General features: G+C 45.2%; 1 protein-coding gene across 1 annotated transcript in view; it reads right to left on the bottom strand.

Annotated features, from left to right (window-relative positions):
- gfap (glial fibrillary acidic protein) overlaps window positions 1-14,937 on the bottom strand; it is a 98,390-nt gene that overhangs the window by 42,702 nt on the left and 40,751 nt on the right. The window contains exon 2 of the mRNA XM_087977665.1: window positions 5,921-6,325. Within this exon, the coding sequence (XP_087833791.1) occupies window positions 5,921-6,325 (405 nt within the window). The remainder of the gene's footprint in view (window positions 1-5,920; window positions 6,326-14,937) is intronic.

The raw sequence follows: 14,937 nt of genomic DNA, 5'->3' as shown, positions 1-14,937 counted from the left end.
ACAATCTGTCCTAGTCCACCCACATCGATGCAGTGGTCAAGAAAGCACAGCAAAACCTCTACTTCCTCAGGGGACGAAAGGAATTTGACAAATCCGCAAGGACTCTTACCAATTTTTATAGTTGCACCATAGAAAGCATCCAGTCTGGCTGCATCACGGTGTGTTATGGCAACTGCTTTTCAGAGAGTCGTGATCACAGCTTAGTCCATCACACAAACCAGCCTTCCACCCATTCACTCCATCTACACATCCTCCTGCCTTGAGAAAGCGACCAAGATAATCAAAGACCCCTCCCATCCCGTTATACTCGCTTCCATCAGGCAGAAGATATAAAAGTTTGAATACCTGTATGAATAGATTCAAGAACAGCTTCTTCCCCACTATTATCAGACTGTGAATGGATCTCTCACATATTAATTTTGATCTCACTCTCTGAACCTTCTCTGTGGCTGTAACACTGCATTCTGCACTCTGTTCCATTATCCTTGTGTACTTTGTATGGTATGATCTGCCAGTATAGCACTCAAAACAACACTTTTCACTGTATCTCGGTACAAGTGACAACAGTCAATCAATTAATCTTGGAGGAAAATAGCAGCAGCCACATGATTGGCTCTGCCTCACGGGAGAGGAAAGGTAAGTGTGGGAAGGTTATGTTAATAATGAAATGTAAGGGAAATAAATCTTTCTGTGGGTGAAATAAGACTCTAGGATGGCATATTGCCTTGTTGGTCAGGGATGCCTCACAGTGGTGAAAGAACATTCTGGAAAGAGAGGGAGAATAGTCGGTACCCAATGAAACAGTATGAAGGAAGTGGCGAGGTCCTCAAAACAGAATATAGGGAGTTAGGAACCAAGTTGAAAAGTAGGACCTCAAAGGTAATGTTCGCTACACGTGCTAGTGATAGCAGGAACAGCAGGGTATATCAGATGAATATTTGGCTGGGGAGATGGCCTGGGAGAGAGGGCTGTAGTTTTCTGGGATATTGGGGTCAGTTCTGGGGGAAGGAAGGATCAGTGCAAACTGGACAGGATGTACCTGAGCAAGACCGGGACTGATGTCCCAGGGGGATCATTGGCTGGTGCCATTGGAGAGGGCTTACACTCAAAACTGGAGGGGGATGTGAACCTAAACAGGGAGAAACAAGGGCAAAAACAAGAAGACCATAGGAATTATGAAAAGATCACCACACTACAACAGTAATGTTGAGGAAAGCATTAAAAGGTAACTAGAGATACAAACAATCAAGGTACGAGGGCTCATTTTGATCCGCATATAGATTTGGCAAATCAAGTTACTAATAATGTCATTGAGGAGGAATTCCTGGAGTTTGTCCGAGATGGTTTTTGGATCAATGCGTTGAGGACTCAATGAGAGAACTGAATATTCTACCTCGGGTATCGTGTAACGAGGACGGGATAATTGTCAATCCAGCTGTGTTAGGCCCCTTGGGAACAGTGATCATAATATGATAAAAATCCTTCATTAAGATGGAGAGTGATATAGTCGACTTTGAGATTAGGGCCCTGAATCTAAAACAGAAACTGTTATGGCATGAGACTCAAGCTGATTGTGATAAATTGGGGACGTTACTCGAAGGGATGATGGTGGATAGGCAATGACAAACAGCTAAAAGAGAACGTGGAGAACTTCAACAACCACTCATTCCTGTCTGACACAGAAATAAAATGGGAAGGGTGATCTGACCACGGCTAACAAGGGAAATTCAGGATAGCATTAGATCCAAGGAAAGGACATGAACAGAAATAGAGCAGCTGATCAGAGGATTGACACCAGCATAGAATTCAACAAAGGAAGGTAAAGGGATTGATTAAAAGGGGGAATATACAGTAGAAGAAAGTGTATGGAGATCGGATTGTAAAGGTTCCTGTAGGTATTCAAAAAGAAAAAGATTCAGGAAGAGAAATATAGTCACAAGTAGAGGAACTTACAATGGGGAACAGACCAATGAAATACAGACTTTGTGTTTCCCAACATTTTGGAATGTTATTCTTGGTAAAGACAGAACCAAAGTCTACTGAGAGGGATGCACTGAAGTAAACCAGTATTAGTAGGGAAATGGCATTTGGGAAATTGATGAGATTAAAGACTTATAAATCCCCAGGCCCCAGTAGTCTACATCCAAGAGTGCTTTTGGAAGTGGCTGTAGAAATAGTGGATCATTGGCCACCATCTTTCCAAGATTTTATAGACTCCGAAATATTTCCTGGGGATTGGTAGCTAATGTAACCCCACTATTTAAAAAAAGGAGATAGAGAGAAAAGGACATTAGCCTGGCATCAGTAGTTGGGAAAATGCCAGAGACCATTAAAAAAGACTTAATAGCAGAGGACTTGGAAAATAGTCATGATTTGGAGATGCCAGTGTTGGACTGGGGTGGACAAAGTTAAAAATCAGAGCTGAAAATGTGTTGCTGGAAAAGCGCAGCAGGTCAGGCAGCATCCAGGGAACAGGAGAATCGATGTTTCAGGCATGAGCCCTTCTTCAGGTGGTTTCCTGAAGAAGGGCTTATGCCCGAAGCGTCGATTCTCCTGTTCCCTGGATGCTGCCTGACCTGCTGCACTTTTCCAGCAACACTTTTTCAGCTCTGATCTCCAGCATCTGCAGACCTCACTTTCTCCTCAAAGTTAAAAATCACACAACACCAGGTTATAGGGAAAATAGTGACAGGATTGAATAGAATCAGCATGGATTTACAAAAGGGTAATCATGGTGATATATCCAGTGAAACTTTCAGATGATGTAACCTGTAAAGTTGGTAAGGTGGTAGCCAATCAGTGTGGCTTACTTGGACTTTCAGAACCCTTTCGATAAAATTCCACATAAAATTAAAGCCCAGTTCGATCGGGTGTAATGTGCTGGTAAACAGTACACAGAACTGGAACTGGAGGCAAAAAGAGGTGGTGCTGGAAAAGCACAGCAGGTCAGGCAGCACCCGAGGAGCAGGAGAATCAACGTTTCGGGCAAAAACCCTTGAAGCAGGAATGTGGAGGGGGGGGAGGGGGCTGAGAGATAAATATGGGAGTGGGAGTGAGGCTGGGGGGAAGGTAGGTGGGCGGTGATAGGTGGATGTAGGTGGGGCGGGGTGGAGCAGATAGGTGGGAAGGAAGATGGACAGGTCAAGATGGTTGAACCTGGGATGAGGAGGGGGGGACGGGGTATTTGGAAACTGGTGCAGTCGATGTTGATGCCGTGTGGTTGATGGGTCCAAGGTGGAAGATGAGACGTTCTTCCTCCAGACATCGGGTGGCTTGGATTTGGTGGTGGTGGAGGCCCAAGACTTGCATTCCTTGGGGCAATGGGAGGGGGCGTTGAAGTGGTTGGCGTGTGTGTCCCAGAGAACTGATTGACAGACAGGAAACAAAGCGTACGTGAATCATTTTCTCAATGACAGTCAGATCCAGTTGACCATACAAGGATCAGTGTTTGGACCTCACTGTTCATGATCTATATTCATGATTTAGATGAGGGAGCTAAATGTAAAATCGGCATGTTTTCAGTTTACTTGGTGCTGGGTAGAAGGGTGAGCTGTGAGGAGGATGCAGAGATATTTCAGTGTGACTTGGACCAGCTGAGTGAGTGGCAAATGCAGACACAGTATCATGTGGATAAATGTGAGGGCAGATTATTCTCTGAATGGCGACAGATTGGGAAAGGGGGAAATGTGACGAGATCTGGCTATCCTGCTACACCAGTCACAGTAAGCAAACATGCAGGTGCAGCAGGTGGTGGAAGAAGGGAAATGGTGGGTTAGCCTTCATAGTGAGAGGGTTCGAGGACAGGAGCAGGCATATCTAGCTGCAATTACATCGCGTCTTGGTGAGACCACACCTGAACACTGCATGTAGTTTTGGTCTCCCCTGTTTAAGAAGAGAGGGAGGCAGAAGACAGGAAACTATAGGCTGGTTCGCCTGACCTCGGTCATTGGTAAGATTTTAGAATCCCTTATGAGGGATGAGATTGCGGAGTGCTTGGAAATGCACAGTAAAATAGGACAGAGTCAGCCTGGCTTTGACATGAGGAGGTCATCCCTGACAAACCTGTTCAAATACTGTGATAAGGTATTGAGCAAGTTAGACTAAAGAGAGCCAGTGGGTGTGATCTATTTGGATTTCTGAGGTCCTTTGACAAGGTGCCACACAGGAGGCTGCTAAATAAGATAAGAGTCCATGGTGTTAGGGACTAGGTACTGGCATTGATAGGGGATTGGCTGACTGGCAGAAGGCAGGGAGTAGGGATAAAGGGGTCTTTCAGGATGACAGCTGGTGAGTAGTGGAGCTCCGCAAGGGTCAGTGTTAAGATCGCAACGATTCACATTATACATTAACGACTTGACGAAGGAACTAAGGGCACTGCTACTAAGTTTGCAGATGTAACAAAGTTGTTGGAGGGACAGGTTTATCAGACTGATCCTGGGATTGCACGACTGATATATGAAGAGAGGCTGGATCAGGTACAACTATATTCACTAGAGCTGAGAAGAATGATGTGTTTCTAACAGCAACCTATAAAATCCGAGCAGAAGTGAATAGGACAAGGACTGGAAGGATATTCCTGATCAGTGGGAACCCCAGATTAACGACACAGGGACTGAGGGGTAATTTCTTCACCCATGGAGAGTGGGAATCCTGTTGAATTTGTTACTAGAGGCAGGAGTTCAGATCAAAATGGAATGTTTGTAAGAAGGAGTTAGATGGAGTTACGAGGACTAAGTGATAAAGGGTATGAGGAGAAACAGGAACAGGATACTGACTTGGGTGATCACCCATGATCATATTCAATGAGAACGTCAGGTCAAGGGGCTGAAATGGCCTTTTCCTGTTTCTATTTTCTATGCTTCTATCTAACATTAGTCAAAATGAGATGGGCCATTGTTGTTGAATAGGGATAATTTTAATCTGTTGTGGCAGATCCACTAGGAACTGGATCAACAGCAACAAATGCATTTCCTACAGACTCCGTAGAGCTGTAAGGATGTAAGTTCCAGAGATGTAAGTTCATTCTCTAACACCCTATGTCCCCAACCGAGCTGTTTAAACTGGTGCAAACACCCTTTACATACTGTTTCAGCTTTGAACCACACCTTGTTCAGCCAAAGGGGAGAACAGGAACACTGCAGGTGTTGAGAGATGTCCAAAGCACCAAAACAGAAGGGGTCTGGTGATTCCTCATTGCTGCCCATCTCCAGGGGACTGAATGGGATTAACAGCTAACTTCAGATGGAACACTAAACTTCAGTGATTCGGTGCCAGTACATGTGTGGCACAGGAGAGGCAAATGAGCTGGTGTGCACCCACTTCCCCCACAGCAATGCCCAACCTTGAAAAGGATAACAAGAGAAAATGACCCTTGTACATGCCGGGGGAATGGAGGGGGCAACTTTAGAAAAGCATTCAAAACAAATGCAAAGTCATTAGGGATCAGCTGCTTCCTGTGGTGGGAGGGTTTGGCAAACAAAGGACTCAAATTTAAAATAATTTGCAAAAGAGCCAGAGGAAAGATGAGGAATAGTTGATGATGCAGTTGTGACCTGGAGTCATTAGCTGAGAGGGAATTGGAAGCAGATTCAACAGTGACTGTCGAGAGGGGAACTGGATAAAAATTTAAAAGTGGTGGAATTATCAGAGTATGGCGATAAGGCAGCTGAGTGAAACTAATTTAAAGAGATGATAAGTGAAATGGCCTATTCTATTCCTGGATGGTTTGACCAACACAGCTAGGCTTTCATCGTCATCTTCTGCTGATTCACCAGTGAGCGCAACCAGTAGGTCAAATATGGACCCTGCCCTATTCTCAGACAGCTGGGCGACCTGCCCACCTGAGGTACTGACCTCAGGGAGGGAGACCAGGGGGAAGTGCAGAGGGTGGAATTGGAGCACATATCTGGAAGCAACATACCTCTGTTTCAGGTTGTTGTGGTCCTCTAGGAGATTGTCTCTCTCAATCTCCAGGCGGGCTCTGGCACTGTTCAGCTGGTCCATCTGCTGGCGCAAGTCCCTGATCTCATCCAGGTACATATCCCCCAGCCGGCTGGGCTCCTTCCCCTTGATCTGGCTGAGCTCAGTGGCGAGGACCTTGTTTTGGTTCTCCAGGAAGCGAACCTTCTCAATATAGCTGGCAAAGCGGTCGTTTAGTTCCATCATCTCAAACTTCTCATTGGTCCGCGTTTCCTTGAACTCAGCGTTGAGGGCATCAGACAGGGAGAAATCGAGCTTCTCCTGGAACGAGGTGGAAGTTTTCGTCGGGTAGTTGATGTGCTTCAGTCGAATCATTGAGCTTCTGGATGCACTTGGCAGAACAGACCTGTCCAGAGAGAGTACAGAGAGAAAACTAGAGGTTTAAATTGAGCTGGACCGAAGGGGCAACTTCTTCACACAGAGGATGGTGCATGGATGGGATGAGCTGCCAAAGAAAACAGTGGATGCTGGGACAGTTAAAATATTTAAAAGATATCTGGATGGCTACATGAATAGGAAGGGTTTAAAGGGATGTGGGTCAAAAGTTGGCAAAGATTAGGATATCTGGATGTAGGTTTGCTCGCTGAGCTGGAAGGTTCAGCGAGCAAACCTACATCCAGAACCTCAACCTGAGCTACAAGTCTTCTCAAAAACTCATCAGGATATCTGGTCAGTATGGACAAGTTGAGTTTGTTTCCATGCTTAGCATCAAGATGTGAATGGTGCTGGAAAAGCACAGCCGGTCAGGCAGAATCCAAGGAGCAGGAAAATCAAAGTTTTGGGCAGGAGCCCCTTCATCAGGAATGAGGGCTGGAAGCCCCAGGGGTCATTCCTGATGAAGGGCTCCAGCCCGAAACATCGATTCTCTTGCTCCTCGGATGCTGCCTGACCTGCTGTGCTTTTCCAGCACCATTCTCATCTTGACTCTAATCTCCAGCATCTGCAGCCTCATTTTTGCTCCTGTTTCTATGCTGTACATCTCTATGACTAATAAATCAGCAGGAGCAAATATTGCATTCATTTTTCCCAAGTCTACCCCAAAGTAAGTCATTTTAATTATTCCAAACCAGTTTTCTGGAGGAACTCTGTAAGGCCAATACGTTTGCTCAAGTGCAAGCTTTTCTGGTCCATAAGACCATAAGACATAGGAGCAGAAGTAAGGCCATTCGGCCCATCGAGTCCACTCTGCGAGCTTAGCAGGACATTGGCAACAGAGGACCTCAGCCACAAAATCAAACATGCTTTCAGCTAAAATCCACCATTTCTCAAGGAGACCCAGTGTGACAGGCAGCAGGCAGGCTTTTGCCTAACTGTCACTGTCCAGCTAAAACAAACAACCACAAGACACACGAGGGGACAAGTGGGATACTCACTGCACTCAGTGCACTATGTATCCCACTGGGGTATAGCCTCACTGTATCCCACTATATTTACTGCTGGTATCCCAATGGATTATAGACTCATTGTTAATCCAGAGACCCAGGTAATGTTCTGGGGACCTGGGTTCAAATCCCATCCTGGCAGAATTTGAATTCAGTAAAAATCTGGAATTAAGAGTCTAATGATGACCATGAATCCACTGTCAATTGTTAGAAAAACCCGTCTGATTCATGAATGTCCTTTAGGTAAGGAACTGCCATCCTTACCTGGTATGGACTACACATGATACTAGAGTCACAGCAATGTGGTTGACTCTTAACTGACAAGAAATGCTGGCTTTTCCAGTGATGCTGTCATCAGGTGAATGACTGAACAAAGTTATCCGAATGGAGTGTAGAATCATGGTGCTTTCAGTCTAGAGCAATGTTACAGAGTGGAGATTGAATTAATATAACCAATGGTGCTGACAATTCATAGCTAGCTTAGGAAGTCAGCTATGATGGTCATAATGGGGCTCCAAAGGGATACAAATGGTTGAAGTGAATGGGCAAGGTGACAGATAGAGTATGAAAATATCCAATTTGGCAGGAAGAATGGAAAAGCAGATTATTTAAGAGATGAGAGATTTGTTAAAATTCGTATTTGAAGAATTGGACATCTGCGGCATGACACAACAAATTTGCAGTCACGGCAGGTAGCCAAGTTGGTAAATGGTGTATTTCCCATCATTCTAAGGGGGTTGTTGGAGAAGAGAAAGTATAGGACTTCGATGAGACAAGAACTGGACTACTTTGTGGTGTTTTGATTTCTTCATTCCTTAAAGAACGATTAACTTGTCTCAGAGCAGGGCTGAACAGAGGCTTCTACGATTTACTCCTGGAAAGAGGGCGTGCCTACAAGAGATTGTGTATAAAGAGCCTACAATCTCTGGAGATTAGAAGAATCAGAAGTGATCTCCATTTCAGTTGGGAAAATAGAAAAGCAGATTGTTTAAGAGACAAGAGATTTGTTAAACTTTGCACATTAACGATCCGAATTCAAAATGTAAAACATTCCCAGAGGTCATGACAGATAGATGCCAAGAGAATGTTTCCCAGCTGGACTGTCTCAGTGTAAAGGATTGGCCATTTAGTGAGATCAGGAGAAACCTCTTGACTCAGAGTTGTCAATCTTTGATATCCTCTATCCGAGAAGTTTCAGATGTTGAATTGTTGAGTGTGTTTAAGACTGAGGTTGACAGAGTTGGAGCACCAATGAAAATGGGAATAGGTAGAGAGATGAGGTGAATCATAGAATCCCTATAGTGTGAAAGCCCACAGTGACCCTCGGAAGAATGTTCCACCTTACCTCTGCATTTCCCTTGGCCAAGCCAACTTGCCTGCACACTGTGGATAACTTAGTATCTAGCGTGGCCACACTGCCTAACCAGCAAATCTTTGGACTGTGAGAGGAAACTGGAGCACCTGGAGGAAACCCACGCAGATCCAGGGATTTCCACACGGACAGTTACCCAAGGCTGGAATCGAACCTGTGCCCCTGGTGCTATGAGGCAGCAGTGCTGACCTCTGGGCCACGAAAGAATAGAAGTTCAGCTGTGATCATCTCGAATGACAAAAGCAACATTTTTTACCAGGATGTTGCCTGGAATGGAGAATAGGTCGTACAAGGATAGGTTGAGAGTGCTAGGCCTTTTCTCATTGGAACAGTGAAGGATGAGGGGTGACTTGATAGAGATTTATAAGATGATCAGGGGAATAGATAGAGTAGACAGTCAGAAAACTTTTTCCCCGGGTACAAAAGAGTGTTACAAGGGGACATAAATTTAAGGTGAAGGGTGGAAGGTATAGGGGAGATGTCAGGGGTGGGTTCTTTACCCAGAGAGTGGTGGGGGCATGAAAAGCGCTTCCTGTGGGAGTGGTAGAGTCAGAATCTTTGGTGACCTTTAAGCGGCAATTGGATAGGTACATGGATGGGTGCTTAAGCTAGGACAAATGTTCGGCACAACATCGTGGGCCGAAGGGCCTCTTCTGTGCTGTATTGTTCTATGTTCTATGGTGAAATGTCTATAAATTTTAATGTGCCCTATAACTGACCTGGAGAGTGGGAAAGGTTCAAAACAGTTCTTGAAACAACCAGAGACATGAGAAGACAATACTCATGGTGGGTACAAGCTTGCTTCAATAGTAGACTGAAAGTAAAGCCTGTGGTAATTTTCATATGTAAAACCATGGCAGAAAACATGGTACAGTTAGTTGGATGGAGTGAAGTTACAGATGGACAATATGTGGGATTGATATTCTGATGTTAGCGAGTTTTGAGAAGATTTGTAGCTCAGGCCGAGGTTCTGGATGTAGGTTTGCTCACTGAGCTGGAAGGTTCGTTTTCAGATGTTTCGTCACCATACTAGTTAACATCATCAGTGAGCCTCTGAATGAAGCACTGGTGGTATAACCCACTTTCTATTTATATGTTTGGGTTTCCTTGGGTTGATGATATCATTTCCTGTGGTGACACCATTTCCTATGGTGATGTTGTTTCCTGTTCTTTTTCTCAAGGGGTGGTAGATGGGATCCAAGTCAATGTGTTTGTTGATAGAGTTCCAGTTGGAATGCCATGCTTCTCGGAATTCTCATGTGTGTCTCTGTTTGGCTTGTCCAAGGATGGATGTGTTGTCCCAATCGAAGTGGTGTCCTGCCTTATCTGTATGTAAGGATACATATGAGAGAGGGTCATGTCTTTTTGTGGCTAGTTGATGTTCATTTATCCTGGTGGTTAGTTTTCTGCCTGTTTGTCCATTGTAGTGTTTGTTACAGACCTTGCACGGTATTTTGTAAATGACATTAGTTTTGCTTGTTGTCTGTATAGGGTCTTTCAAGTTCATTAGCTGCTGATTTAGTGTGTTGGTGGGTTTGTGGGCTTCCATGATGCCAAGGGGTCTGAGTAGTCTGGCAGTCATTTCCGAGATGTCATTGATGTAGGAGAGAGTGGCGAGGGTTTCTGGACGTGTTCTGTCTGCTTGTTTGGGTTTGTTGCTGAGAAATCGGTGGACTGTGTTCATTGGGTACCCATTCTTCTTGAATCCCCTATATAGGTGATTTTCCTCTGTGCTGCAGTGTGTGATGGATCATTAAAATAACGTTCTGATGCAGCTTCATTTGTGGGTGTTGGGATGATTGTTTCTGTAGTTCAATATTTGGTCCGTATGTGTTGTTTTCCTGTAGACGCTGGTTTGAAGTTCCCCATTGGCTGTTCGCTCGACTGTGACATCTAGGAATGGCAGTTTGTTGTTGTTTTCCTCCTCTTTAGTGAATTTTATGCCAGTAAGGATATTATTGATGGTCTTGAAGGTTTCCTCTAATTTGTTTCATTGAGTTTCATCCCAACATCCATAAACAAAGCTGCATTATTTCAACGAGCCACTACACACTGCAGCACAGAGGAGCTAAGCAGGGCTACAAGGAGGACGTAAGAGAATAGCACTCAGTGAGATATCATTCAGAGAGCTAGCACAGATGATGGACTGAATGGTTTCATTGTGTGCTGTAACAGCTCTCTGATTGTTGTGGTTCTGTTCGCTGAGCTGGAAGTTTTTGTTGCAAACGTTTCGTCCCCTGTCTAGGTGACATCCTCAGTGCTTGGGAGCCTCCTGTGAAGCGCTTCTGTGGTGTTTCCTCCGGCATTTATAGTGGCCTGTCCCTGCCGCTTCCAGTTATCAGTTTCAGCTGTCCGCTGTAGTGGCCGGTATATTGGGTCCAGGTCGATGTGTTTGTTGATGGAGTTTGTGGATGAGTGCCATGCTTCTAGGAATTCCCTGGCTGTTCTTTGTTTGACTTGCCCTATAATGGTAGTGTTGTCCCATTAATCTTCACCCAAACTTTGAATCTCTCTGATTCTTTGATCCTCTGGGTGCTCAGGTCAAAGTTCCTGTGTCAGGTACCACTTGGCCTAAATTTACTACCAACATCTCTCTAGAATGAGAGAACAGCCCTGGGGTCCACTGGAACAATGGTGACTTCACCTTTTCCATTCAAAATTAAAACAGAGCCTTCACATTTGAAGCTCAGACTGAAGCCCAATCTGCTTGCTAACATTAATAACTGTCCTCAGTTGGTTCCTGTCCTTCCCCCCAGTTGATAACTCATGGGATTCTCCAGCACCTCTCAACATAAAAGTATAATTTATTCCATTCTTCCTAATTTAATTTGTAACCGAAAGTCAGGTCAATCAGCAGAACTCTGAGCAGCTGTTTAATCCAATAAGCTCCACACGGTTCATGTAATTCTGGTCAATTAGCTCTGATCAAATGTTCTCAAATCTCATGTACATAATTCTGAAAAGAATATGGAAATGCCTAGGCAGAGGATGAGAAAGAAAGAAAGAACTCATTCACAGTACAGTTCCCAATGATGTGCCGTCTTTTTATAGATTCTTGGGTGGAACACCACTGCCCCAGTGAGAAATAGTTGGGATTCAGCCCTATACATTAGCTCACATGGCACCGCAGATTAGGATTGCTGAGGGAGAAAGGGACTGGGTGACCGAAAGGCAGAGGAAGAGCAGGAAGGCAGTGCAGGTGTCCCCTGCAGTCATCTCCCTCCAAAACAGGGATACCGTTTTGGATACTGTTGGGGGAAGATGGCTCACCAGGGGAAGGCAGCTGTAGCCAAGTTCATGGCTGTACAGAAGGGCGGGAAAAAGAGTGGAAGGGCTATAGTCATAAGGGGTTCAATTGTAAGGGAAGTAGGTAGGCTGTTCTGTGGTCGAGAACAAGACTCCTGAATGGTATGTTGTCTCCCAGGTGCACGAGTCAGGGATGTCTCAGATTGGCTGCAGGACATTCTGAAGGGGGAGAGTGAACAGTCAGCTGTCGTGGTGCATACAGGCACCAATGATGTGGGTAACAAACAGGATGAGGTCCTACAAGCAGAATTTAGGGAGTTAGGAGCCAAGTTAAAAAGTAGCACCTCAGAGGTAGTGATCTCAGGGTTGCTACCAGTGCCACGCGCTAGTCAGAGTAGAAATGAAAGAATAGGCAGGATCAATGTGTGGCTTGAGAACTGGTGCAGGAGGGAGGGGTTCAGATATTTGGGACATTGGGACCGGTTCTGGTGGAGGTGGGATTATTACAAATTGGATGGTCTACACCTGGGTCAGACTGGAACCAATGTCCTTGGGGGTGCTCTTGCTAACGCTGTTGGGGTGGGTTTAAACTAATGTGGCAGGGGGATAGGAAGCAAATGAGGAGGTTCGTGAACAGTAAAGCCTGGAAGGAACTAGATAATGAAGTCAGTGTAACTAAAGGGAAGAGCAGGCAGGGAGCAGATGATGAACACAAAGGGACAGGTGGTCTGAGGTGCATTTGTTTTAATGTGAGAAGTGTGGTAGGTAACGCAGATGAACTTAGGATTGGATTAGTACCTGGGAGTATGATGTTATTGCTATTACTGAGACTTGGTTGAGGGAAGGGCATGAGTGGTAACTAAATATCCCAGAATATCGATGCTTCAGGCGGGTTAGAGAGGGAGGTAAAAGGGGTGGAGGAGTTACATCACTGGTCAGAGAGGATATCACAGCTGTGCTGAAGGAGGGCACTACGGAGGACGCAAGCAGTGAGGCAATATAGGCAGAGCTCAGAAATAGGAAGGGTGTGGTATCAATGTTGGGCTGTTACTACAGGCCTCCCAACAGTGAGCATGAGGTAGAGATACAAATACATTACCAGATTATTGAAAGATGTAGGGGCAACAGGGTGGTGGTGATGGGAGATTTTAATTTTTCAACACTGACTGGGATTCTCTTTGTGTTAGAGATCCACATGGAGCAGAATTTGTAAGGAGCATCCAGAAGGGTTTTACAGAGCAGTATATAAATATTCCAACTCGGGAAGGGGTCATACTGGACCTGGTGTTGGGGAATGAGCCCGGCCAGGTGGGTGAAGTTTCAGTAGGGGATTACTTTGGGAATAGTGATCACAATTCCATAAGTTTTAGAATACTCACGGACAAAGATGAAAATGGTCCTAAAGGAAGAGTGCTAAACTGGGGGAAGGCCAACTATAGCAACATTGGCCAGGAGCTGGGGAATGTGGATTGGGAGTAGCTGTTTGAAGGGAAATTCACATTTGATATGTGGGAGGCTTTTAAAGAGAGGTTGATTAGAATGCAGGACAGACATGTCCCTGTGGAAATGAGGGATTGAAATGGCAAGATTAGGGAACCATAGATGACAGGTGAAATTGTGAGACTAGCTAAGAGGAAAAAAGAAGCATACTTAAGGTCTAGGTAACTGAAGACAAGACAAAGCTTTGGAAGAATATCGGGAAGGTAGGACCAATTCGAAATGAGGAATTAAGAGGGATAAAAGAGGTCAGGAGATATCCTTAGCAAACAGGGTCAAGGAAAATCCCAACGTCTTTTATTCATATATAAGGAGCAAGTGGGTAACTGGAGAAAGGGTTGACCCACTCAAGGACAAAGGAGGAAAGTTATGGGTGGAGTCAGAGAAAATGGGTGAGATTCTTATTGAGTATTTTGCATCAGTATTCACCGAGGAGAGGGCCATGACGGATACTGAGGGTAGAGATGGATCTTTGATTATTCTGGGTCAAGTCGGCATAAGGAGGGAGGAAGTGTTGGGTATTCTAAAAGGCATTAAGGTGGACAAGTTCCCAGGTCCGGATGGGATCTATCCCAGGTTACTGAGGGGAGCAAGAGAGGAAATAGCTGGCACTTTAACTGATATCTTTGCAGCATCCTTGAACACAGGAGAGGTTCCAGAGGACTGGAGGATTGCTAATGTTGTCTCCTTGTTTAAGAAGGGTAGCAGGGATAATCCAGGTAATTATAGAGTGGTGAGCCTGACGTCAATAGTAGGGAAGCTGTTGGAGAAGATACTGAGGGATAGGATCTATTTACATTTGGAATAAAATGGGCTTATCAATGATAGGCAACATGACTTTGTTCAGGGAAAGTCATGTCTTACCAACTTAATAAAATTCTTTGAGGAAATTCTTTGGGCGGCACGGTGGCACAGTGGTTAGCACTGCTGCCTCACAGCACCAGAGACCTGGGTTCAATTCCCGACTCAGGCGACTGACTGTGTGGAGTTTGCACATTCTCCCCGTGTCTGCGTGGGTTTCCTCCGGGTGCTCCGGTTTCCTCCCACAGTCCAAAGATGTGCAGGTCAGGTGAATTGGCCATACTAAATTGCCCGTAGTGTTAGGTAAGGGGTAAATGTAGGGGTATGCGTGGGTTGCGCTTCGGCGGGGCGGTGTGGACTTGTTGGGCCGAAGGGCCTGTTTCCACACTGTAAGTAATCTAATCTAATCTAAATGACAAAGTTGATTGATGAGGGAAGGGCTGTAGATGTTATATATGTGGACTTTAGTAAGGCATTTGATAAGGTTCTCCATGGTAAGCTGATGGAGAAAGTGAAGTCTCTTGGGATCCAGGGTGTACTAACCAGCTGGATAGAGAACTGGCTGGGGAACAGGTGACAGCAGTGGTGGAAGGGAGCTTCTCAAAATGGAGATCGGAGACCAGTGGTGTCCCACAGGGATCCATGCTGGGACCACAGTTG

This window comes from Chiloscyllium plagiosum, unplaced genomic scaffold (assembly GCF_037043375.1).
Source record: "Chiloscyllium plagiosum isolate Xiang-an unplaced genomic scaffold, Cpla_swu_hap1 HiC_scaffold_32, whole genome shotgun sequence".
Classification (NCBI taxonomy): domain Eukaryota; kingdom Metazoa; phylum Chordata; class Chondrichthyes; order Orectolobiformes; family Hemiscylliidae; genus Chiloscyllium; species Chiloscyllium plagiosum.
This window is presented reverse-complemented; position numbering and strand designations above follow the sequence as displayed.